This window comes from Calidris pugnax, unplaced genomic scaffold (assembly GCF_001431845.1).
Source record: "Calidris pugnax isolate Ruff unplaced genomic scaffold, ASM143184v1 scaffold69, whole genome shotgun sequence".
Taxonomy (NCBI): Eukaryota; Metazoa; Chordata; class Aves; order Charadriiformes; family Scolopacidae; genus Calidris; species Calidris pugnax.
Genome location: NW_015090859.1, coordinates 9,360,336 through 9,384,179, shown reverse-complemented (window position 1 = coordinate 9,384,179; position 23,844 = coordinate 9,360,336). Strand labels below are relative to the sequence as shown.

General features: G+C 37.7%; 1 protein-coding gene across 3 annotated transcripts in view; it reads right to left on the bottom strand.

The window, feature by feature from the left end:
• Positions 1 to 4,424: 4,424 nt before the first annotated feature.
• Positions 4,425 to 23,844, bottom strand: part of STK24 (serine/threonine kinase 24) — a 54,959-nt gene continuing 35,539 nt past the window's right edge. For all 3 annotated transcript variants that reach the window (XM_014944217.1, XM_014944219.1, XM_014944220.1), the window contains exons 3-11: positions 19,862 to 19,918; positions 18,864 to 18,972; positions 18,591 to 18,748; positions 15,269 to 15,454; positions 14,877 to 15,022; positions 13,161 to 13,284; positions 12,158 to 12,226; positions 7,794 to 7,930; positions 4,425 to 5,405 (exon numbers count right to left, since the gene is read on the bottom strand). In XM_014944217.1, coding sequence (XP_014799703.1) covers positions 5,369 to 5,405; positions 7,794 to 7,930; positions 12,158 to 12,226; positions 13,161 to 13,284; positions 14,877 to 15,022; positions 15,269 to 15,454; positions 18,591 to 18,748; positions 18,864 to 18,972; positions 19,862 to 19,918 — 1,023 coding nt within the window. In that variant the 3' untranslated portion in view covers positions 4,425 to 5,368. The remainder of the gene's footprint in view (positions 5,406 to 7,793; positions 7,931 to 12,157; positions 12,227 to 13,160; positions 13,285 to 14,876; positions 15,023 to 15,268; positions 15,455 to 18,590; positions 18,749 to 18,863; positions 18,973 to 19,861; positions 19,919 to 23,844) is intronic.

The following is a 23,844-nucleotide window of genomic DNA, read 5'->3' as shown; positions in this document are numbered from 1 at the left end:
GGGGAAAAAAAACACTCAAACCAGTCACTTCAAGAGATTTACTCTTGTTGTTATTACTCCCCATGAATAATCAGTTGCTGGCTTCAAATAACAAACAAATAAAAGCAAACCAAAAGCTTTATTGCCATAGGAAGGGATTAGCAGAGCCCAGACTCCTATGGATTTTTATCTCCACGGCCAAGCATCTCCATCATTTCTCTACTGTCTGACCATCTTTCATTAAGACATTGAGGCTTATTAATACACTCGGGCCTACCTCATTTCACGACATTTTAATTAAACCCAGTTGAGACCGCAAACCCCTTTGTAAATTAAGCTGAAACCAGCCCAAAGTGACAGCCTGAAAGACATAAGTGAGCCGGTTGGGAAACACACGCCGTGATTGCAGAACTCTCAATAAAAGTCTCTGACTAAGAAAAAAGAAGGAGGTCTCCCAAGGAAAACTGATTCCAGAAACAACCGGGGCAATATCCCACCGTTCCATCAGCCAAGAACAAAACAGAAACAAGCAGGACCTGAAAAATCCTGATTTTTACCTTTCTTTTTTTTCCTTTTTACACAGATCCAATTGTGTGGATCCAAAAAACCCAAAGCCAAACTAAACAGAAAACCACCCCCCAAGAAAAAAACCATTGAAAAATACACATCTAGCATAATTACGGCAGCAGCCAGCCAGCTCCTGCTGCTGGAACACACAAGTGCCCCCCTGCTTTTTTCCACAGGGGCAAGGAAAAGGTGCTGGAGGGAAAAGCCAAAATTGGCAGTGTGGCACATACACATTTTTTAACAAGAGAAAACAGTACTGGCATTGGAGGAGTGCAGCTGTCTGGAGTTTGTCACTGGTTACACGGGTACTTAGGGAGGCGATGGTTGGGGTGAAGCTCATGCCACGCGATGCGAGCGCCTCAGCAGCTTTGCTGGGCTGGCAGGATGGGGAGTAGGAAGCGGGTTTTAAATCGTTGCCATCTGGGAGTTGGCACGTTGTCTTACTGTAGGGCAAACCCTCAGGCAGAACCGCCCGTATTTAACCAAAACAGTACACTATCCATCACTGGTATGTGTAGATTTAAAAAAAAAAAACAAAAACACACCACAACCCTCTTAATCGAGAAAAGAGCTAAACTTCCCACATGATGAAGCCATCTGTGAGATAGACACTTACCCAGCTCCCCAGCAGAAAAATATCTTCTCAACATTCATGCTCAGAAAGTGGTGTTTGAGCCTGAACAAGAGTTGTACAAATTCTGAGGTAACAAACTCAAGACTGATTTATGAACTTTCTGCTTCTCGTTACGGACACGTGGGGAACCACTGAGCTACAAACCCAAAAGAGCATCCCCTCCTGGGAGGAGGAGGAAGAGGAGGAGACACACACCCCACCCCAAATCTCCTCTTACTGACCACTCGGATGGCAAAATTTCATTCAACTTTTCCTTCTTTATTTCTAGGTCATGTAGCTTACAAGGAGCGTTTATTACGTTGGCGGAGAGTGACAAAAGTAAAATTTAATACAGAGGTTATAAACAGGCAGCAATGTTACAGAAAACAAGGTATACGCTGGAATTGTCCTCTGTAATCATGCTTTAAAAGGCGGCAGAAAACCATTTTGTCTACTGCATATTGCCCCAGTGCGGTTACTGGCACGTCTGCAAAATAGAGTGAAAAAGAGCAAGCCTGCAGATTTGTGCTATGCTTTAAGCTCCTCCTGCAGTGACTTTTACAACACCACTTTGTGATTGTACTGCCCCTCACGTTACAGCCCTGCCCATCAGCGCTTCTGATTGATCGGCTGCCAACGCTGACGTTTTTTTGAAGGCAAAAATAGGTTTCCTTAAAATGGAAAAAACATCGCGAACTGGTACCGCGTTGTTTACAAAATAATACTAGGGAACGGCACACGGAGTAGGGAGAGCTCAAGGAGACGTTTCACCAGTAAAAGCCCGGGCAGATGAAGGAGTTACGGTGGATAAAGCAGAAGAACCTCGGGTGCCAAAGCGCAGGCTCTTACCTTCCCCCTCCGCCCACCACCTCCTCTGCAGTGAGGGCAGGGCACCACAGGGAAATCCTTCCACAGCAATTAGTTCCTCTGTCCGTGCCCATGTGGATGCACAGAAAGGGTCAGGAGCTGCAGAGGAACCGCGGGGCGTCAGGGAGAGGGTGGCTGTTACCGCACCCAAAGCCGCCGTCCTCCGGGGATCAACTACAAAGTGCAACTGCGAGGAAAATTAAGTTAAAAAAATAGATTACGCATCTGATATACTTACAAAAAGCAAGCCTTCAGTTCAAATGACTGATTTTATTTCTTTTAAAGTTTATTTACTGCCTAATCTCGAAATCCCTGACAAATAAGCAGTTCCGCTAATTTCAATGCTTGCATAAATAGGGATAGCTTTGTCGCTTGGTATATTCAAGACTGAGTGAAGAAGTACTACCTGCACAGAAAAGTCCTCAGTGCAACATTATAACACAGACATGTTTTTAGCATGAAACAACCTCTCAAAAATATCAATACACTACTTTTTCTTCTTCCAGAAACCAAGGCCGCGCTTCTTTCAAAGGAAGCCGCTCTTCCGTTCCCAATAGAGATCTGATTTTTAAAGCATCAATACTTTTCAATAGCAAATGACTGGAATTGTACATTCAAGATACAGCACATTTGTTTTTGTTTTTTTTTTTAGTGAATCTCAGTTTAAGATAATCTCTATTTAAATAATCTATATATTACATATAAAAATACACATCTCTACCATAAATGAGGTCTTGTCTTTTCCTAAGTGTCCTAGCCTTTTGGCCAACTGCCCTTGCTGTAGGTCTGACTCGTCTTAAGCTCCTAAACCAAGGGACACATTCCCCAAGCAAATTCTGCCACAATCATCTACTCCGAGAAGTATTTCCTCAACATACAGTCCTGAAACACAACTGAAATGAAACTCAAGGAAAAAAAACCATATGCATTACTTTTTTCAGGATTGTTCAAAACCAGCGTACCTTAAAACTTCATTTCATTTTCTAATTGAGAAATTCTTGAGATTCCAGCCAGCACTGGGAATTTAACTTCCCCGCTAAATCTCTGAGTTCTGCGCATCTCCCAGTAAGCTGGCTTTAATTTCAAGTCCTTATATTAACAGAATTGAGTGGGAAAAGGCTTCCACTAATGTATTTACATTTCAAATGCAAACACATCTGTCGATTTCCCTGTGCTGTCAGGGCACATATTTATTGAGTGGCTGGCTATTCAAATATGGAGATGTCTCCAGGTAGATTTCCCGTTGCGCCGCATTCAGATGCACATCTCACAACAGTGGAACCGAATTGGTTTCCTCGAGGGTAAAGCCTACCCTTAGCTTTTAAGAGCACACAAAACAACGTACTCGGAGACAGTAACCAAAGAGGAGTTATAAACCATTGCTCGAACTCATGCATTGTTCAATTTCCCTTAAATTCACTTGGCCACAAAGCAAAGCCGGTACCTCTTTCCACTGGCCAATGTGTTGTGTCTAAGATTATGGCTACGAGAACGAGTGCGCGTTCTTTCAACTGTTGTTTCAGGCATTTCATAGCTCTGTTAGCACGACAGTGTCCTCTAATTGTTAAATTATTAACTGAATAATTAAGGCTATTGATACGCATAGAATAAGGGCTACCATGGTGATACGAAGTCCTGCAAGGAGACCTCACCAGCTTCCAGAATGGTTAGAGAACCTCCTGGGGCTTTTTGTACCAAGCCAGATAGATATGCCTATACTTCAAATAATTTTAATCCTTTCTGTTCCAAAACTCATACCTGTTTGTTTTTTTTTTTAATTTCAAATTAAACAGGTAAGTTACCTCACTGTCACACAAAACAAAATCATCAATTTCTTCATTAAAAACAAGGCAAAAATGCTCTCTTACCTACCAGAATAAGCAGCACCTTTTATAGCCTTGGTAAAAAAAAAACAAAAAAAACAAAAAAACAAAAAAACCCAAAAAACCAACAAAATAAAAAAAAAACCCAAACAAAACCCAAGGTAAACCTCAGAGTCATACTAGGGGAAAAGAAAAAAAAGCCACCTAATCAGCTGTGTGTGTAATTAACATTTCTATATCCAAGAAGTCTAAAACCATAAGTCGGCTATCTAGGAACACTCACAGCAACAGTGGAAATTTCAGAATTTTCAAGAAGTAACTTTTTTTCTGGGGAGAGAGCAGTAATAGGCTGTAGCACACAATACTTGGGCTGAGTTTTGGTCTTTCTGTCAAGCATCTATCACTTTCGGTAAAGAGATGCCCAGATTTAAGCAGCAAGACCAAATATTGACTCTATGGATAATTTTTCTTTTATGCTGCAAGATGTTCATTTTAATGATAAAAATGGGCATGATGAAGAAACACTTGTCACTGTCTCAGAGCCATCATCTTAATGAGATATTTCAGAATAAATGTAGATAATAAAGATTTATTTGTGAGAGCATTCAAACATGTTTAGGTGAAAAAAAGATTGTGTCTGAATTTCACTACAAACTTCACAAGTATCTATTACTAAAATTGAACAATACATAGGGTCCAGAATTTGCATTGGCACAATTTAAAACTGAAAATATGAAAGAGCGCATTCTTTAGGAAAAACAATAATTTAAATGTAAAGCTTTGAGAGACAAGGTGTATTAAATTTAAAACAAGCAGAAGTAGTACCATAATTAGAAAGTCACGCTCAGAATACAGATAAAAAGGAAGAAACACTGGAGAAACAGAATAAAATGGTGTCTTTGCTGAGGTACGAATAGAAGGTTCCATAGTACAGGATTCAACTCTTTCAATGGCAAATCCTTCACATACAAAAATCAAACCAAGATTCACTTATCACATAATTCAAAATTTACACATAATAAAGGCAAGGCAATACTCAGTTATGGCCTGTCAAATATTTACCCCACTAACATTATCTACAGAAGCACTTTACCATTTTGTACACAGTGATTCCTTATGCACGTTGAAAGGCTTTCAGTTAAAAAAAGACATTATATACATATCTGTACACAATTCCGACAAACATACTCCATCTCCCAGTGGAATTCTTAAAGCAAGATACCTGAGGTTTCTCAATATCTCCAATTTCTCTATCACAAACCTAAATATACATTTCAGATTTTACAAAAAGACACCTCCCTGGAATATATGCATTATCATTAAAAAAAAATTATAGCTTTAAGGAGCTGAAAAAGACTGTCTCCATCCAAGAGACTTCATTTTCACTCTTGCACGTTTAAGAATGTCCTTCCACCAAAGGACACTCCAGTGACTGAGGGGCAGAACAACATTAGGGTGGGCGTCTTCGATGCAGACACCATGGGATCTCTGTTGTCTTAGAAAAGTCAGGAACAGCACGTCAGTAGGATGAAGTACTTCCTCCAGCTAGTGAATATCTGAAGAGGAAAAGAAAGAGTTATCCTCATGACTTTTGGAATAGTGTTCTATGCTTCTACAACAAGCAGCAACTAAAAGTTATTCCATTTTATGCTACTGAAGTTCCAGCCTTTTTCCCTTGCAGAGTGACAGCTACCACTGCTGTCACACTTCAAAGACAAAAGCCATGGATGCAAACAACATGTGAAATAAACCCTATGAGAACACCGCTGCTTTTCTAACAAATAGCAACCACCCATATTCAAGTGTGTTACTGAGAAGTATATGATGATTTAAGAATTCTCTATACTGGGGGGCAACATTTGGTGATTTCAACTTTCCTACCTGGCAAAAGCTTACATTGTAATCTTTCAAAACATTACCAGGGCAGAAAACCTGCATTTCTTGGTCTAAGCAGATTTCTTAAATCATCCAAAGAAATAAGTATATATTTTAATCACGTTAAGCTTTGAATAAATGTTATAAAAAAATCAAACAGCAAAATTGGAGAGGGAAGGTAAATGGTTTCACTCAAGTTATTGAGCAGATCTTCTCAAGTCCCAACTAATTCATTCAGACAAACTTGGAAATCCAATTTTAACCAATCATCATAAGAGGAATGAAAATCTCAGAAACATGTGGAAAAACCATCTTCAGTAGTTAGCTGTCAAATTGAGAGGACACTGTAAGAGGATAAAATGAATGACTTAATGATGTAACAAAGCGTATTTTTTGTAATATTCAAACAAGAAGGAACTATCTTTTCAAAAGCTGATTGGCTCCAAAAATAGCTTTATCCATAAGGAATACATACTAAACTACAGAATGGTTCAAACTCCTTTTTTAAGGGCGGGGGGGAGATCCTGCCACTAATTTCTTTCACTCACTTTCTGGAAGGAGCACTAGTCATGGTCACATACCAGCTGAACGTCATTCCTGGAATAAGAGAAAGTTCACCCAGATGTGACCCATCAACAAACGTTCCCTGTGAATATTACTTTCTCTCCTTCAAAGAAAATGAAGTGCCTGCCTCTACTGTTATAATAAGACATTATAAATGAGAAAACCACCATAACAGAAGGAAAACAAAATGCTAAGGGTTCTGAAATCTAGCTCCTGGGAAAAAAAAAAAAATGACTATTGCTGTTGTGACAGGAACAAGTAAGATCATCTCCAGCACCCTCAGAAGTGCCCAGTGGAAAGCGTGTCTCCACATGGTCATTTTTCAATTGCAGCATCAAAAGTCTTTGAGGCTTTCAGTTCCAGGAAGGCCCTGTACCAGGCTGATAGAAACTTGACACTGAAATATTGGGTGGATGAAAGACTGGGGTCAGTTTTGGAACCCCTAATGGAAACAAACAGATGGAAGCTCCAGAAACTCTTTCAAGCCTGCCAGGATCAACTAAAAGGAGAATCAGGACATCTGGCATCAAGGATTGACCTTTTAGCACCAGAGATGCTGACTGGGCTTCATGCTTCACAGCCTAGAAAGCAAGAAACATGATTGCTTCCAGGTTTCTTGGCAGTGATCTTTACCGAATGACAAAGTGTCAGCCTGGCAATCCTCTGCTTGAACTGCGGAGGTGTGAATTCTTAAACTTTACCAAGCTGTGGTCAGAGACAGTGTAAGGGAGACACCTGCTCAGAATGATCTTTTTCAAGGTACCAGTCCATGATTAATCATCGTCATGAGTTTTTTCTAGTACCAAACAATCCAACCTGGATGGTGCAGATTCACAACAGCTGTGGACGCCTGGATTCAAGGTTTAAAGCCTCTTCAGGCAGTAATTCTGAAATTTATACCCCTGATCTTTTTCTTGTGTAGTACTTCAAAGAACAGCAAATTGAGTGTTTGTTAAGAACATATTCCTAACGTAGGTAGTTAGAAAATCTCTTATAAAAGTTGGCCTTTTGAAGTAATACAAAATGTTGGTTTTGGAGGTGCCACCAAGAGGCCATATAGATTATCTTTAACGAGTGAACAAGCAACCACTTATTACGCGACTGAAAGAAACACAAACTAACTGAACAATCCATTTATCAAAGTGGGTAAAAGAAATTAAAAGTGACACAGGACATCCTCTGCAACATACACCCAGACACTAAGAAAGCGTGAATGTTCCCTACAGGAACTGCAAAAGGAAAAGGCTGTCCAGTCTCATTTGACACACAACATGCACACCAACAGGATGAACGTACGTATGGGGTATCACCTGGAGGTAGAAATCAGATCTGCTGAAACAACTTGGGTTTTTCCTACTAAGCAAACAATTGTACAAACTGTAAGCACAAGTATTTTTTTTCCTCTGTTATAAATATAAATTAATTCTTTCCATTTACCACTAGCCAAATCTTTGTAGAATCAGATCTGCAATTTTCTGTAACCCTTAGTGAAATAGTTTCATCACCTCTGAAGCCTCTGCACAAGGTGTGACACCATGTTGTCCGCAATGCCCGGACAAGCCTCTTCAGCTAAATAAATAGCCTTCCTCAGTTCTTCTATGGAATCCGTGTTACCACCACACACTTCACTCTTCTCTTTCAACTGAAAGAAAACCAGGAAGACATATATTAATAGGTTATTAATAAATATTTCTATAAACAATATAATGCAAAAGCGTGTTAGGAAGTGACCACCAGCGTTCACAATGCCAGGATTTGACTTTCATTATACACCCTCACATCCTGAAGACTTTTCTCATCCTGAAGTTAGTCTTTGCAGTAGTTATCAGGATGTCATTCATCTTCACAAGTCTTCAATCACTCACATACCCTTTTCAGCGCACTCACATTCAAAAATTACAACACGACATCACAAGAAAGATGCACTTTTTATCTGTAGCTGGTTTGGTTTCAAGATGTGCTGCTTATACATGCTTGTACACCTTATAGCTTATGGGTATACATTGCAGGTGCACTTGTGCAAGCACTGTTAGAAAATGTTTTCACCCTGTCAACCCTAGAGTACCCTGAGTGCTCTTTCATCTCCTTTCTGAAGCCAAGGATCCCATGACTGGGCAGGAACTGAGGGCTCAGAGGAAAGGTCTCAGTGCATCACCTACGTAGGAGCTGGTATAACATGCCAAGTACAGCTGGGAAAATGCCTTCTTTCTCAGAACTCACTAAAGAACATCCAAAAATCTTATCAGGGTCTGGGCTTCCTTAGAAAAAAACACCACATTACTAGTAGTAAGGGTGAACGAAGACCGGGCCTTCTTTCAGGGACTGGACTTTCCCCAGCAGGTTGGATGTCTGCATTTACAAGTTTCTCTCCACATTTATCACTACAGCTGTTGTCAAGAGCTGTTTTGCAGCATCCTCTTAAGAAGGATGGAATCAAAGTCATTTCTCAGGAAAAAAACCCAACAACCACTGGTGAAAAAAACACTCCAGTTGGAAGCTGACTGGGTCTACCGGTGCTTTGGACCAGAGTTTGAGCTGTTTATGCCGAATTGAAGAAGTTAAATATTTTTCTACATATTTCTCCACAAATTATTAAATTAATTTAAAAGTCATCTCTGAATGCTGGACCTATAGCCCGTCTGACTTTGTTACCAGTAATGAACAAAGCTGAACTTAAATAAGTGGAAAGTTTATGCCCCTTTCTGGGATATAATGTGGGCACACATACACTTTTGGCCCCACTTAAGTATAGCACAGGGGATTGTCACAGAATAAGCATGAGCAACAGAAAGTAGAATTAATAGATCAAGCCCATTTTGAGGTCATTGTAGTACAAGACATTCCAGAGGGAAAAGGTGTCAGTGAAGATCTTCAGATACGTCCAAGCAGTAAAGTGGACTTTTAGGACTTTCTGAAGTGGACTTTCAACAGGTGTCAGGAACTACAGGTTAGAGTTGGAAGGAACTTTCAAGATCATCTAGTTCCAACACTCCTGCCGTGGGCAGGGACACCTCCCACTAGAGCAGGTTGCTCAAAGCCCCATGCACCGTGCTCTTGAAGGCTTCCAGGGATTGGGCATCCACAACTTTCCTGGGCAACCTGTTCCAGTGCCTCAACACCCTCAGAGTGAAAAATTTCTTCCCAATATCTAATCTAAACCTACCCTCTTTCAGTTTAAAATTGTTACCCCTCATCCTAGCACTACAATCCCATCTTTCCTGTAGGTCCACTTTGGATACAAGGAAGGCTGCTGTAAGGTCTCCCTGGAGCCTTCTCTTCTCCAGGGACAACCCCAACTCTCTCAGCCTGTCTTCATAGGAGAGGTGCTCCAGCCCTCTGATCATCTTCATGGCTCTCCTCTGGACTCACTCCAGAGGAAATGATCCTTGTTCTAGTTCCACATTTAACAACGGCTTATAGGTATATGTTAGGACATCCTCCTGAGGGCAACTTGGGTCTCAACAAAAAGAAATCAAGAGGACTGTGTGTACAACAGCTGAGGTACAACCAGAGCAGTAGGAAGGCTTCTGTACTCTTCTTTGGCTGCTGCTTGTGTCCTCTTTTCATCACATCCAGGATGCGCAAAAGTGAGATCTTGCATACAAAGCATAGGTTACAGGAAGACACAAATGCCTTTTCTTTTCCCAGTAGTAACTAACCCTTTCTTAGTCTAAACTGGGAAGTCATAGCTTGAAGACAAGATGACAGAAGTAGACGATAATGGGAACATTGCAACAAAGGGCACCTCCGATCTCCTGCTTTCAAAAAGGCACCCAGAACGAGTCACTGCATGTGGTACTCAGCCAGTGTCCTCTACTAAGGAGAAAGAAACCAGGTCAGGGTGGTACTGAGTCACCAAAGATCACAAATAACTGTCAAGCATGACAACTTTGTTTATTTTCAGGGTGTGCTTTGTTTTCTGTTATTTGGGGTTGGGTGTTTGCTTTGTTCTTTCAATTGCTTTGCTGAAGTGCACCAAGCTTCAGACTACCACCAGCAACACAGAACGGCAGGGCCCCATAGCTGAGTAAGCCTCTTCAGCCAAGGCTCCTAAGTTGTACCAGAGTTCAACTGAAGGAGAAGGAAGCAGAGCACAATCTTGCCCTATAAGGTTACCTGGGGACAGTAGTTGGTTTTTACACCTGTCTTCTGTGCCAAAAGTTTTGACAACAAAAAGCTCTGAATGGCCAGCTTTGTTCTTTTTGGAGGAGTGCCATGGAGTAACTCACTAATTTAGCCAACAATAATTCTTGAAGGTGCAGATATCTGTATAGTTTGAATGCTAAACAAATGTAACACTGAAAATGTAACATAAGGCTTCCTCCAGACAGCAGAGACAGTAGCCATGCCCATAAGAAAAAGGAAACCCTGCAATAAAATCCTGGAACAGTTTGGGAAAGTTGTGGCTATCCACCAGAAGTTACATGGAAGAGGAGTCTAGAGTACAAACCAAACAGCAGACCAAGAATCTTCTCCTGTAGCATGAAATGATGCAACAAACAAGTATGTGAAGAAAAAATTTTCTGTAGCCTCTACATGCTATAGAGAGGAACATAAATGGCAATCTTAATAAGGACTGCAGTGAAAAATGTTTGTGTTGCTACAGCATTGCTACGGAAGAATCCCACAGCAAGTGGCAATTAAAAGAATGGCCTTGAAAATGAAAACGGGAAGCAAGAAAGGCAATGAATGACACAGCAACTAGTTAGCAATAGCATGGGAGGGAAGAATCCAGAGCTGAGATATCTAAGATGACAGGTAATAAACGGCATGGTGGAGAGAAAACAAAAAATAAAGGAAGGATAGAAATGGAGGATGCAGTGTGGAAGACAATGGAAGCAGGACCTGTATCATGCTTGGTACTGGAAAAGGAGAAGGAAGACCTAAAGGAGATGCACAGCAATGAGAAAAATGTTTGGGAGGTGGAAGGGTAGGGGACTGAAAGAAAATTCTCAAGCAGAGGCAAGCAAATAGATAATACATAAAGAACTGAAATGGAAAATGCAAAAAAAAAAAAAAAAAGTAATCCCTATTTAAAGTGTTTCTCCACTTCACAAAGGAGACCAACAGGCTGACTTAATACTGAATAACCAATGTCAATCCCTTCAAATGAGTTTAATGGCTTTACTGCACTCAATATTCCTCATGAGCAGCATGCAGAATTCTATGATAATCCTCTGAAGCAAAATTTTACTCATTAGAACAAAATTAAGACAACAGCCTCATCCTTTTATTAAAAACAATTTCTCTAACTATTTCTGTAACAGTTACAATGGTTGAAACTACTATTTAAATAAAAAATTTTCCTATCAAAGCCAGGGTAAGAGGGGAGGTTTTGTTTCTTAGAGTTCTATCAACTTTTAAAAATAATATGTCCAGAAATATCTGGCTTCCCCTTCATATGAATTTTTTTTAAAGTTTTTATTTTAAGTATTTGGACAAAACAAATAAAATTCTGGATGAGAACAAAATAGAGTTTTCAAGACTGAAATTCAAAAGTTAAGTTCTTGCTGATCTGATTCACAGCCATATCTTGAAACACTGAAGAACCTTAAATTTTTAACAGATAAAATGTCAGATGAAGAGCTAAAACAGTGTCAAAAAAATTAAATGCTGCAATTCAAACATTTACATATCTTTTTGGTTTTCGTGTTCATTGCTTTAGACTAGCATGGTTGATGCTGCTGCTGTGCATATGAATATTGTTAGAAGCAAACCAAAGATTTCAAAAGCAGACAAGCATGAAAGCAAAGGGCACAGCTAAAACTGTAACAAGTTCCAAATGGGTTGTAGAAACCTTAAGTGTCATTCACTGTATTTTTCAGAGACATAAATCCTGGACTGGCTAAGTTTTCAAGCAATAACTTACCTCTGCAAATAAAGGAGATATAACCGTAGACAGGCATTGGGATAGAGGCCTCTTTGGGATATCCTTTTCCTTTAAAGAAAACAAAATTGTGACCAATTTTATTTCTAAAAAAAGCAACTTCAGTGTATTCTGTTTCTAATTAAAGAAAAAAATGATTCCAAAAAGCTACACTCTATGAAAAAATAAAAATCTGTTTCTATGTATATAAAAATATGTAAAATGTTCTACAACTTACTATTCCAAAGCACTGGGGAAAATGGAGGCTGAATTAAAATTTCAGGCTGTGGCATCTCAAATACCTGCAAGCTCAAAATTAAATGCAAAAAAAAAAACCCCAAAACCAACTCAAAATCAAAAAATCACCCACAATCCAGTCCTACTGAGCACATACTAAATCATAGACATGCTGATATTTACTTGGTTCCTCCCATATGATACAATATTTTTCTTATATTTCTCCAGGTCTGATAAGAGTATGCACACAGAATTTTCAGAGCCAGGGCAGCAACCACTTGCCTTAGCCACACAGGCTGCAGAAAATAGGATGCAGCAGCTCTAAACATCCCTTACTCTGGTTGGGGTTTGTTTGCTGCTTTACTGTTTTTTCCTACATTGTAGTCTTTTTTTCCCAAAAGACAAGAGTGGCTTCCCCAAAACCCCAGCCCAGCTTTGCACTGTAGCAATTTAAGTTTACTTTCCAGAAGGAAGATTTTAAAATAAAATATTACCCAGTCTTCCTTGAGTGCTAAATTCTGCAAAACTACAGAAATATTTTGATACATATTTCACAAACTACACAAGAACGACACAGTTACAGAATACCCAAACTTCAAAACTTACTCAAAATGTTTTGTGAAAGGCAACTGTAGAATATATGTTTTTAGCAAAATTTCTGAATGTTTTACACTTTAAATGCTTTTAAATGTATAAGATAAAAATCACCCCACTAATTTACTAAAGAAAGAATCCTTTCCTTGCATTGTACAGTCAATATTTTGAGTACCTTATTTCTTTGCAACTCCAAAGGTTGGGCTGCTCCATTCTCTAGATTCTTGGGGTCTTTTTCCCTTATTGTAAAGATCCACTCTCCTGAATCACTCCCACCTGAAGCCTGGCCATCTGGTTCACTTCAAGGGAGGGGGAAAAAAAAAAAAAAAAGAAAAAGTTTAACTATCTACGCTTTATTGTCCATGTTCATTGGATATATTTATGTTAAACTTAAAAACTACAGTCAAGATCAAAATCAGGATTCTATGGTGCAAGCCAGTAAGTATAAAGACAAGTATGAAAAGTAATGTAATTTATCTTCTGGGGAAATTAAAAAAATGAAACCAAAATACTTCACTAAATGTTAAGTTAACTTCAAAAATAGAGGCATTACAGACTGAAAACATCTTCCCAAGTTACATAAGCAAGTACCATAAAGTGGTTTATTACTATCTGAAAACTGGCTTTAGCTTGCCAAATTGCCAAATCAACTCTCCTTTTTATCACATCTAATACAAGGGCTAATGTGGAAGCAGAGGAGGGGAAAGCAGGCTTAGACATAATTTTAAATTGTCTCACAAGCACTCAATAACCATGCTAGCTCCACTACTCTCCTATACCAAGCTATCAAAGCTGGTCTGATATTCCACAGGAACAATGAACTGTAACCTCAAAGTTCAGTTAGCAACTGATCTGAGACCACTTTTAGGACTAGTACTTTACCTTCCAAATCAGACCTCATTTGGGGCTGGTACTGTAAGCATTGGAAGGCTTGAAGCCATTAATAATGTAGGACAAATACACAGCTGTAATGGCAGCCAAGAAATCATAACCAGCCTGATGCTTGCTGTTAGCGCACACATTGGGATTGCAGAAAATAGTTGTGTGAGGAATTTAATCCATTTTTGAATAAAATCTTGTCAATCTCTTCACTTGACTTTCAGAAGTGTGTAATCCGATGATACCCACTATTTTCAAAATTACTTTTAGACTAACAAATCTAACTTTTTAACTGAGTTGTAACTATTTGTAACTTGTTTTCCTAAGGAAACCAACTCACGAACCTACTGAACAGCTCCATCAAAATTTGATAGAGAAGAGTAGAAATTGGAAAGGAAAGAAATCTGGAAATCATAAATATTTACAACACTTCTCCTTTTTCAGTAAATAATTTGACATTTCATGACTATCATGATGTAATGGCCCAACCTTCCTGGAAGGATAAAAATAACCCAACAAACCTCTCAAAAAAACCTAGGTAACATAGTTTGTACCCCAAAATCCCATTATCACAGAAACATTGTCCACTAACCCTCTCTTATATGCAAGGATATGCTTCTGCCTGTTTACTCAGAGCACCAAAATGAGGGACAACCTGCCACCAAGGACACAACACACACATTACAGTGTATGTGCACGCTGCTACGGGGCCATGCAGAGTGAAGCCTACCGTCTGCTTGCTTGAGACGGGTAAGAGTTGGCCTTATGTCTATAGAAGTACCTACACCCTACATAAAAGAGAAGGTAGTATATAGACTGGGCCACAGGAATTGTTCTCAGTGACTGTTATTTACATTAAGTCCCTTGCAACACCAAAATCAAGATTTCCCTGGTTTACCAAGACTGCCAAGCTGAAAAGCTGTAAACAACAAAACACAGGAATATATGTGCTAAAAATAAGTACTTGGCTCCTGTATTTAGAAAGGATATTTTACAAACTCATCAAACTTACGTATCTGAGTCATCAGAACTGGAGTCGTCATGACTTTGCTCAGACTTCCATCTCTTGTGCCTATCAATAAGGTCAGTCAGGTAGGAAGTCTTCTTTGAGTTTCGCAAAATAAATTTGTGTTTTAAGAGCTCTTTTGCAGTAGGTCTCTTTAAAAAAAAATTAAAAGATTTTTTTTTTACTGCATTTGAGTGTGTTAAGTGACTCACTATAAAACGATGCAGACTTCACTCTTGATACAAATGAGATTTTAAATATATACAGTATCTAAAAAATAAAGACTATTCTGGCGAATATGTTGCCCCGTATTAGCAAAGCTGAACTTCACATACTCATGTAATTTATGTAAACCAGTCAAGTTCTCTACTATACATTGACAAACAGGTGAAACTCACAAAGCTTGGGTCCTTGTTTAAGCAGGCCTCAACAAATTCTTTGAGGGATTTACTGAAGTTTCCTTCCAGTGTTGGAGGATTGTTCTTAGGAATGAGGAACAAAACCTTCATTGGATGTAATTCTGAATGAGGCGGTTCTCCCTTTGCAAGTTCGATGGCTGTTATGCCTAATGACCAGATATCTGCCTGCAAGAAACAATGCTTTTAAGATTAGGTTGGACTAAGAGAAGAGCAGTGTTGCTTGCAAAGGTAAACTTTTAACATTTACAGTAAATCCTTTCATACATAAATTGTTCTTGTTAACTTGGTCTGGTTTATGTGGTTAACCCCATAAAATAAAGTACATAGAGTTCCTTGGTTGTTTTTACTCTACAGCATAAATCAGTTCTACTTAGAGTTTTAAAACTGTTTGAAATCAATACAATTACAGTAACAGTTATAATTTATCTTGAAACACAAATATTTTTAAAAAGTAATGGTAGAGTTGTTATAAACTAGCATTTTATCCACCATATTCAAATACACTATGTAAATGTGGGGCAAGACTCAAATATTGGCAAATTTTTGTAACATGCACAAGATTTTTCCTCAGCAAGCATCAGACATTTAATACATTAGAATATAATTTTCCTGGAGTTTAACATTGCCTTATAAACCATTCATATTCACAGACTAGAGAAATGCAGTTTAGAACAGTATTATTGAACTTTTTCAATCCAGGATTTCAACCAGGTAAGTATTTGGTCTGAGTAGATTCTGAAATATTGACAGCACTCTTCTTCCTGATCTGCTTTGTAGACCTTCTCCTGTGAGCCATGTCCTGTAGGCCAAGGCAGCATAATCTACATCAAACTTCTCCAAGTCATGCCCATACAAAATACAGATCCAAAGGCTCAGCGCCAAATCAAGTAATCCAGTAGAAACCAGTACTAGATTTTCTACCATTTAATTTCCTTGATGAGTTGGATTTACATGGTTACTGAATGCCGCAACATGCATGTTGTGTTTTTGGGGAAGATTATTCAAATATATTTGTTTCATAGGTCTTCATCATCAAAATGTGCTACTCTTTCTAGGGAACACTGTCTCCCTAGATCCAAATCCTGTTGCCTAATCTGCCTGAAGTAAAATAACGCACCATAATTCTCTATGTTCTGGTGAAATAACAGACCTAAAAGTCAAAAGAATGGATGAATAAATGGCTCAGAAAGATGAAATAAAAAAAAATAATAAAAATCACAGAAACATCTGCTCCAAAGAACACGGTATCAATCAAAAATATTTATGTTTCGCTTTTGTGTTTCTTTTGAAGTGAAAGCAGAACAAAGACTTATTCTCAGGAAGACAGGAAAGATCTGAAGTGAGCTGTCTGGTTTTACTCCCAAACCGAGCATTTGGAAGTTTGCTACCCTACAAACAGATCTATTTCTAGGTACTGGGTAGAGTACAGATTTCATTTATCACTGCTGTCCTTACTAAGCGTCCCTCTCATCCATCCGTCTCTGCTCAGTTGATCAGCTAAGTTATCTTTGACTAACTCATAAAGAACCACAGGCCGATAGCTGCAATATATGCACCCACTCCACTATCACAGCTACATTGCGTGACCAATACCAAGTTCCTTCTTTCTTGTTTGGACAGTATTCCATTGTTAAGAGTTTAGTTACTTAATTTTGCAAGTTAAGTACAGGGAAAAAAAATCTGTGCCCATTAGCATACCATCAAATTCATGAAATGATGTTTTGTTAACCCACGTTACAGAACTGCCATTTTACACTGCGCACGGAGGATTGCATAAGTATGTGAGCTGAGTTTCATTTATCTTAATAACAGCATTATCAGCTAAGCTCTCCACAAGTCTGAGTATAATTGTCACTTCCCTCTAGCAGGAAAGCTTTTCTTGGTTATGAAAGAAAAATGACACCTGCAAAGATGAGTCTTCATGTTAACAACTGAGCGTTATTATTTCCAATTTATTCTGAATTTCAGTTTCTCAAAAGGAATGTGTTAAAGCCATATAAATGGGTAGCTCTTATGCCAGACTTTCAGTCACAGATGGAGCATGTGTATATAGAAGTATAAAAATAAAATGTATATGTGCACGTGTACATTGATATCCACGTGCGCACGCACATATACATAACTACTTCCTTTCTTAACTCATATATTTATAACTTTATATTGCTAGTGACCTTCCTCCACAAAACATGAATGAAAAAGTCCAAAAGCCACAGCTGCACACTGAACTCTTTGAAGCCCATTCCTGATGGAAGCATCAAGAATAAAACACTCCAATTCCTCTGGAATTGTAACGTCCCCTTTCATAGACAAGTAAGGATCTCAAAACAGGGCTACGGAATCGGTTGGGTACCAATTGCATGTGTACCCAACTAGGCATTTCTAGGATGCGCTTGTCTCTGACAATGAGACTCCCAAACAGGTGCAAATCAGCCCTCTAAATGCGGTGGGGGAAGATGACCTTAAGAAGTGTTGGCACTATATCATCACCAGGTTTTACCATGTTATGATTTTTACAGTTTCAAATCTTGAATCACAGCCTAATGAAAGTATAAAAAATGAGTAATCAACAAAATTAACTTTGAGAAGAGCAATGGGCTTGAGGTGGCTTCAATGCACATATTCCTTCCTGGCAACTGGGGACACCCAGTGTTATGCTGGTGAGAATATGGAGACCAGTAATGGGAATCACACTTCTGTTGTGATCCAACTGTATTATTACAATTGATATGTTGAGCTCGTGTTGCAATTTCAGTATACAGCAGTACCACTCTGCTAACTCAAAATCCTGCGTAATGTAAATATCTACAAATAAGTAAATTTAATATTAAACCCTCCCTTTAAACCATAAAAGAATATGGTCAGAGAGTAGCACAGACCTACGCAGCGCATTCTTCCACAGAAGAATAACAGCACTTTCAAACAACACTTTCACACCTACCAAATCCAGATTCTTCAACAGTGTTGCTGACTATTTTTCTCTAAAAACAAGTGGGAAGCATATTACCATTTTGTATATATTTGCTCTCTTCTACTTTAAACAGCCATCAATAGAGTGGGCTAAAAGATGACAGGATGTACTTGTCAATGTTGTAATACTTCTTGCTATCTGGATGGGCATAATACACTAGGAAACTTTAGGTTTGGATACAAATTAGGAAAGCTGCTTTCCTTGTCAACAGCTTTTAGCTGCTAATGTACCCATCTAGACACAGCCAAAGTTACTAGCTACCTTCTGAAGACCAACCTATGTAATTCAATTTTAAAAAGGAAGGACTTTGGCTAATCCCTTGAAATACCTTACCTTCGAATCGTATGCCGATTGCTTTATTACTTCAGGTGCCATCCAAAATGGTGTTCCCACAAAGGTGTTCCTTTTTATCTGTGTATCTGTTAGTTGCCCTGCTACTCCAAAATCTGCTAGTTTTACTTCTCCTTGTTCAGATAGCAATACATTAGCAGCTGGAATACAGAAGAATAAATAGTGGAAATTATGATATTTGACACTGTAAGGGTGCTCATTTATACTGCATGAGCTCTTCTAATATTACTACAATACAAACGAAAACCAATTTACCTTTAATATCTCTGTGGATTTTCTTTTCTGAATGCAAGTAATCAAGTCCTTTGAGTATCTCCCTCAATATTGTAGCAATCTGGGTTTCATCAAGTGAGCCAGGTTCTAACTAGGAGACACAAGAAATATTTTTTATATATATATATGCATGTCTCTGTGTCTACATGCATATAAAAGGAGAAACAGAGAAAATAGAAATAATACCGTGACTATAAAAAGAAACTGCTCTTTCTGTCACACCTCAAAACTTCCAATGAACAATAGACAAAGAAATACTTCATTTATCCAAAACGTTTTTAAAAGTTTGTTAAAGGCTCTATAAAGACACAGTTTTAAGTTATTACTTTGTGATCAGGTCATAAATATATACACTGCCTTTGAAAATCATTTACATTGTAATCTGTTTATTAATATTACACTGAATTTAGATGTGCAACTCCACAGGCCCTATACAGACCTAAATCTCAAAGTCCAAGAAAGAAACTAAGGCATATAAAGTACTACATCAATCACATATCCTATTATTATATAATGCATGGGATTTTGTGAAGCTCTCTAAAGCACAACTCAAAATGCTGGGATGCCTTCAAACAAGGAAATTTTTGTTTGTTTGTCTGGAGGTGGTGGTAGCGAGGAAGATACATTAAAATGTATACATATACTAGAAGGAGTTGAAGTGGCAGAAACACAAAAAAAAAAAAAAAACCTAAAAAAAACTATTTTCAGCCACTAGTGCTCTCTGGCTGACTGAAGATTAGCATTCCAAGATGTTTATATCCTGTTTCCAATATTATGTTGCTTAGTTCCCTTCCATCTATACAAATAATCAGTCTTGCCTCATGGAAAATAACATTTTCCTGGCATTGACAAATACTTTTTCTCCTTTACTGGAAGCAAACATTGTCATAGCCAAATGACATATTATAGTTTCCAGAATTATAAAATAGGAAGATTATTATGTGAGGTAAAATAAGAAAAATCATACATAATTTACTTACTAGGTCAAGGGCAGAGCCTCCACCCAGATATTCCATTATTATCCATAATTTTGTATCCTGCAAAACAAAAACAAGAAAAAATGTATTAAGTTTTTTTTATATATATATATATATATATCAGTTATTAAGTTAGTGGGACTTGTTCCATTCTTTTTGCTGAAGAAAGAATCTACAGTTTTGAAACACCACTCAGATTTAGCTGTTCCTCCAAAAGATTTCTGGATTACCCTTTAAAATATATTATCTTTAGTCCCATCTGATAAGGAATTAATTTAGTCTGTCACAGGCTATTTACACAATTGTGTGTGTGTGTGTGTGTGTGTTCAAGAAAGTTTAATTCTGTTGCTCTAAATTAACAAGAGGAAAGCTACTTCACATGTACCAATGGATAAGAGCACAGACATTAGAAGTTCAGTATTTCCAAATAATTGGTGCATACTCTTAATGATACACTGAAGCTCATACCATGGTACCTCTTTTTTGTACTGATACTAATACTACTAGAATACAGATAGTATCTAGGGAAGAAGAAATCTCTTTAATCTCTACCAAAGATTCAAGTAGCAGAAGGAAACCTCTTGCCCTTATGCCGACCAGAACTAGACAAGTGTTCTGAGCCTGAGTTCACCAGCATATTAACTCCCAAAAGTCACCCACCTACTTGTTCTTATCACATTCCTTAGTACATTTTGCAAAAGTATCTTTTGAGACAAAAAAAATACAGACAGGGACCACTCAAAGAAAACAGGGGAGAATAAACTTACATTTGAAAACTCTGATTACAGACATTCAGAATACAAAAGAAAAATTACATTACATAAAATATATTTCCTTTCCTTAGAAAAAGTCTTGATTCTGTTGATTATGTTTATTTGTACAGATACTCCAAAATATTTTCTTTAATAAGCCTGACTCCTGTCTGCGTTGAATTTAATTTAAAATTTATTCTTCACATCTCTGCGTTTTTTCATTTTTTTGAACAATCTGTCTCTGACCCAAGGAAGAATACCAGTAACTTCTCTCCACTAATTCTTATGCACCTAATATATGGTATAGAACTTTGGACAACTGTGCTCAAGAAAGATAAAGCAAGCTAGTAACAAAGATTATTTAAGATGACTATAGCAATTTGCTAGCTTTAGCTAGTAAAATAAAAGCTAACAGAAACAAAAAAATTAAGCTACTATATTCTCAAGGGAAAGCTTGATATGTATTAAAGAAATGTTTAAAACAAGATATATAATACACTATGCTAAGAAAGAGACTAGACCAAATCATTTCTTTCTGCTATTTGTAGCACCTTATTCCCAAATACACCAGGAGATGCAGTTAGTCCACCTTTTCCTTGCAGTACCAACCTTGAAATGTATTTTAAAGCAAGGTCATCAATCTACCAGATAGATATTCAAATTAAATTGCTGCATGGAACATATGGTGGGTATTGTTTCATTTTAGTTTTTATGATTATGAAGTTACATTATGGTTTGTTAGTTTCTATAATTCTACATGCAAACATTCACAAGACTTCTAGCATAAAAACACAGGGGTCTCAGAGCAAGGAACACACAAATAGCAACAATACTCATTTAATTTATCCTGCAAAATAAAACTTAATGTAAAAATAGCAGCCAGGGCAGGTAAAACTGTGAATACTCACCTATAAAGACAGATTAAAATGTTTAGAAAAGTGATAAATGTATTGCAGAATGTAACTTTTTCTAAATCTCCTGAGGAATTAGAAAATTTTAGCCCCTAGTACTCACTTAAGCCTTTTTGTCATTATTACAGCTGTAGTTCCATCTGCATTTGTCCCCTCACCAGTCTCAGAATGCACCTTCTATAGGTAAATGCACACAGCCCTTCCCCCCTACTTCCAGTTACACAAATTGTACCATTTTTAGATAAGACCCTGGATTACAGTTCCTTCATCACCTGCCATTTTTAACACTAAGATCCAGCTAAATTTAGATACCTTTCCTCAAGGAGTCAACTAATACTATTTGACAATCACTGTCTTGTTAGAAATATTTTAAAAGAGCCAGAACATATTTTTAGGGAGAAAAAGTAATTTCAAAATATAATCTTAGTATCTACATACAGCATTTTAATAATGCAGACATCACAGATATTCCAAGAATTATTGCTTATCCTGAGAGAGTCCCTTTATAGTACCGAAATACTCATTTTGCTGCTCAGAGTTTCTCAGATTTTGCCTTTCCCTTCAAGGCTCCAGGTCCTAACAGTTCCAGAACAAGTACGCTTCCGAGACGTGTCTTATAGTAAGTCCTTTCAACTTCAGAAATCTTCCCAAACTTGATCAAAAATTTATATACATATTTTCTTCAGCCTGATTTTCTCAGTCTTTTAAAGCTGCATGAAATTCCCTGAATATTCAAAGTTTGTGTGCCTGCAAAATTTATGTTTAATTTTAATAGCATTTTAAGCACAAACGTCAACTGTATCACTATTCTCTATTTCAATGGAAATGCTTATGTGGGAATGAACAAGGCAGGGCAAATGAACGCCTTGATCCTCTCAAAAATAGAAGAAAAAAACCCCCAAACCAAAACCAAACCATAACATGAAGTCAATGAGATGCATCTTGCCTTTTCTATCATTTTGATTACCTCATGGATTTAAAAAGCTAACAACTTGAAATAAGATACAGTTTCCAAAAAGATAAATTCTCCATAAAACTATCTACTAAATTCTTCAGCTGAAAGTTAGAAATTAGAGGTAGCAGCAAATATTTTTTTTTTAAAAATGAAGACTATCATTTTAATTACATGGTTACCCAATCATGTAACACAATTACACAACTACAAATTACAAAAATCATAGTCTTTTCAAATCATCATTTATCCTTTTCAATTCTTTTCCTGGTTTGCTCAGTCTTTGCTCATGGAACTTTCATCACCAGCTGCTTGGGGCCACATGTCTGTGTTTACAATAAAAAAGCCATGGATCCACGAAATTCAGTAACACTATATTTTAAAACAAAGTATGAACATGCAGTCAGGAAATACACACATAACTGTATCTGTATCCTACCATGAAGCTAAGCAATAGCAATCTATTCCACTTAGGGCATCTCGGTGGCCCTAGATTCAAAGGGATTTTTAACTCTGTATGTTCCCCCCACCAACCTGCCACAGAAATATTACCCAAGTTCATGGATGTTTTAAGTTTTGATTATGCATATGAAGTATCTGAACAGATGTAATTACTATTGCAGTGAATCTTATTATCACCATTAACAAATTCTTGCTAGAATTTTTTTTTTTGCATTCTTATTTAAAATCTGCACAGATTGCTTAACAAGAAAATGCAAAGAAACACTTTTAGTGAGACAGTTTTAATGAATTGCTTAATATATATTCTACCTTAGAGCCAGTAACCTATATATACTTACTTTATGCCTTGTAACAACAGCACAAGGCAAGCAGAGCACTGCTATCAATTGACTTTGGCATCACCAGAGCAACGTGCCTCCTCCTTTCCTTCCTCTCCAAGTATCCCTGGCACGCTTCACATTCCCTAACACCTACTGTCAATTTGCTTTTTAAAGCTGCCCAAATTCTTTTTTTGCTTGTACTTCTCACATTCTTATGCACATATTCCCCACATTTCCCCTAAAACAGAACACCAAAAGCACTAAATTTTCTTCCATAGCCTAGATTAGTAATTATATATTACACATAATCACTTGTATTTTCAAGAGGACATTACACTTATATACTGAGACTAGCAAAATCCACTGCTCCATTTTAAGATCTGAAATAGACCAGTTTTCTCCTGTTAAGCATCAGTCACAACACAGCATTGAATTTTCTTCCAAATACAGTGAAGCCATGGTGAGTCATCAATCCAAATTTAGGATTATTATTTCTCTATAAACATAGATGAGCATATTAATGAGGGCACACGGAACACTTCCTTTTTCACAGTAGCAACAAGACGTTTTCCTCTGATGCCATGAAACT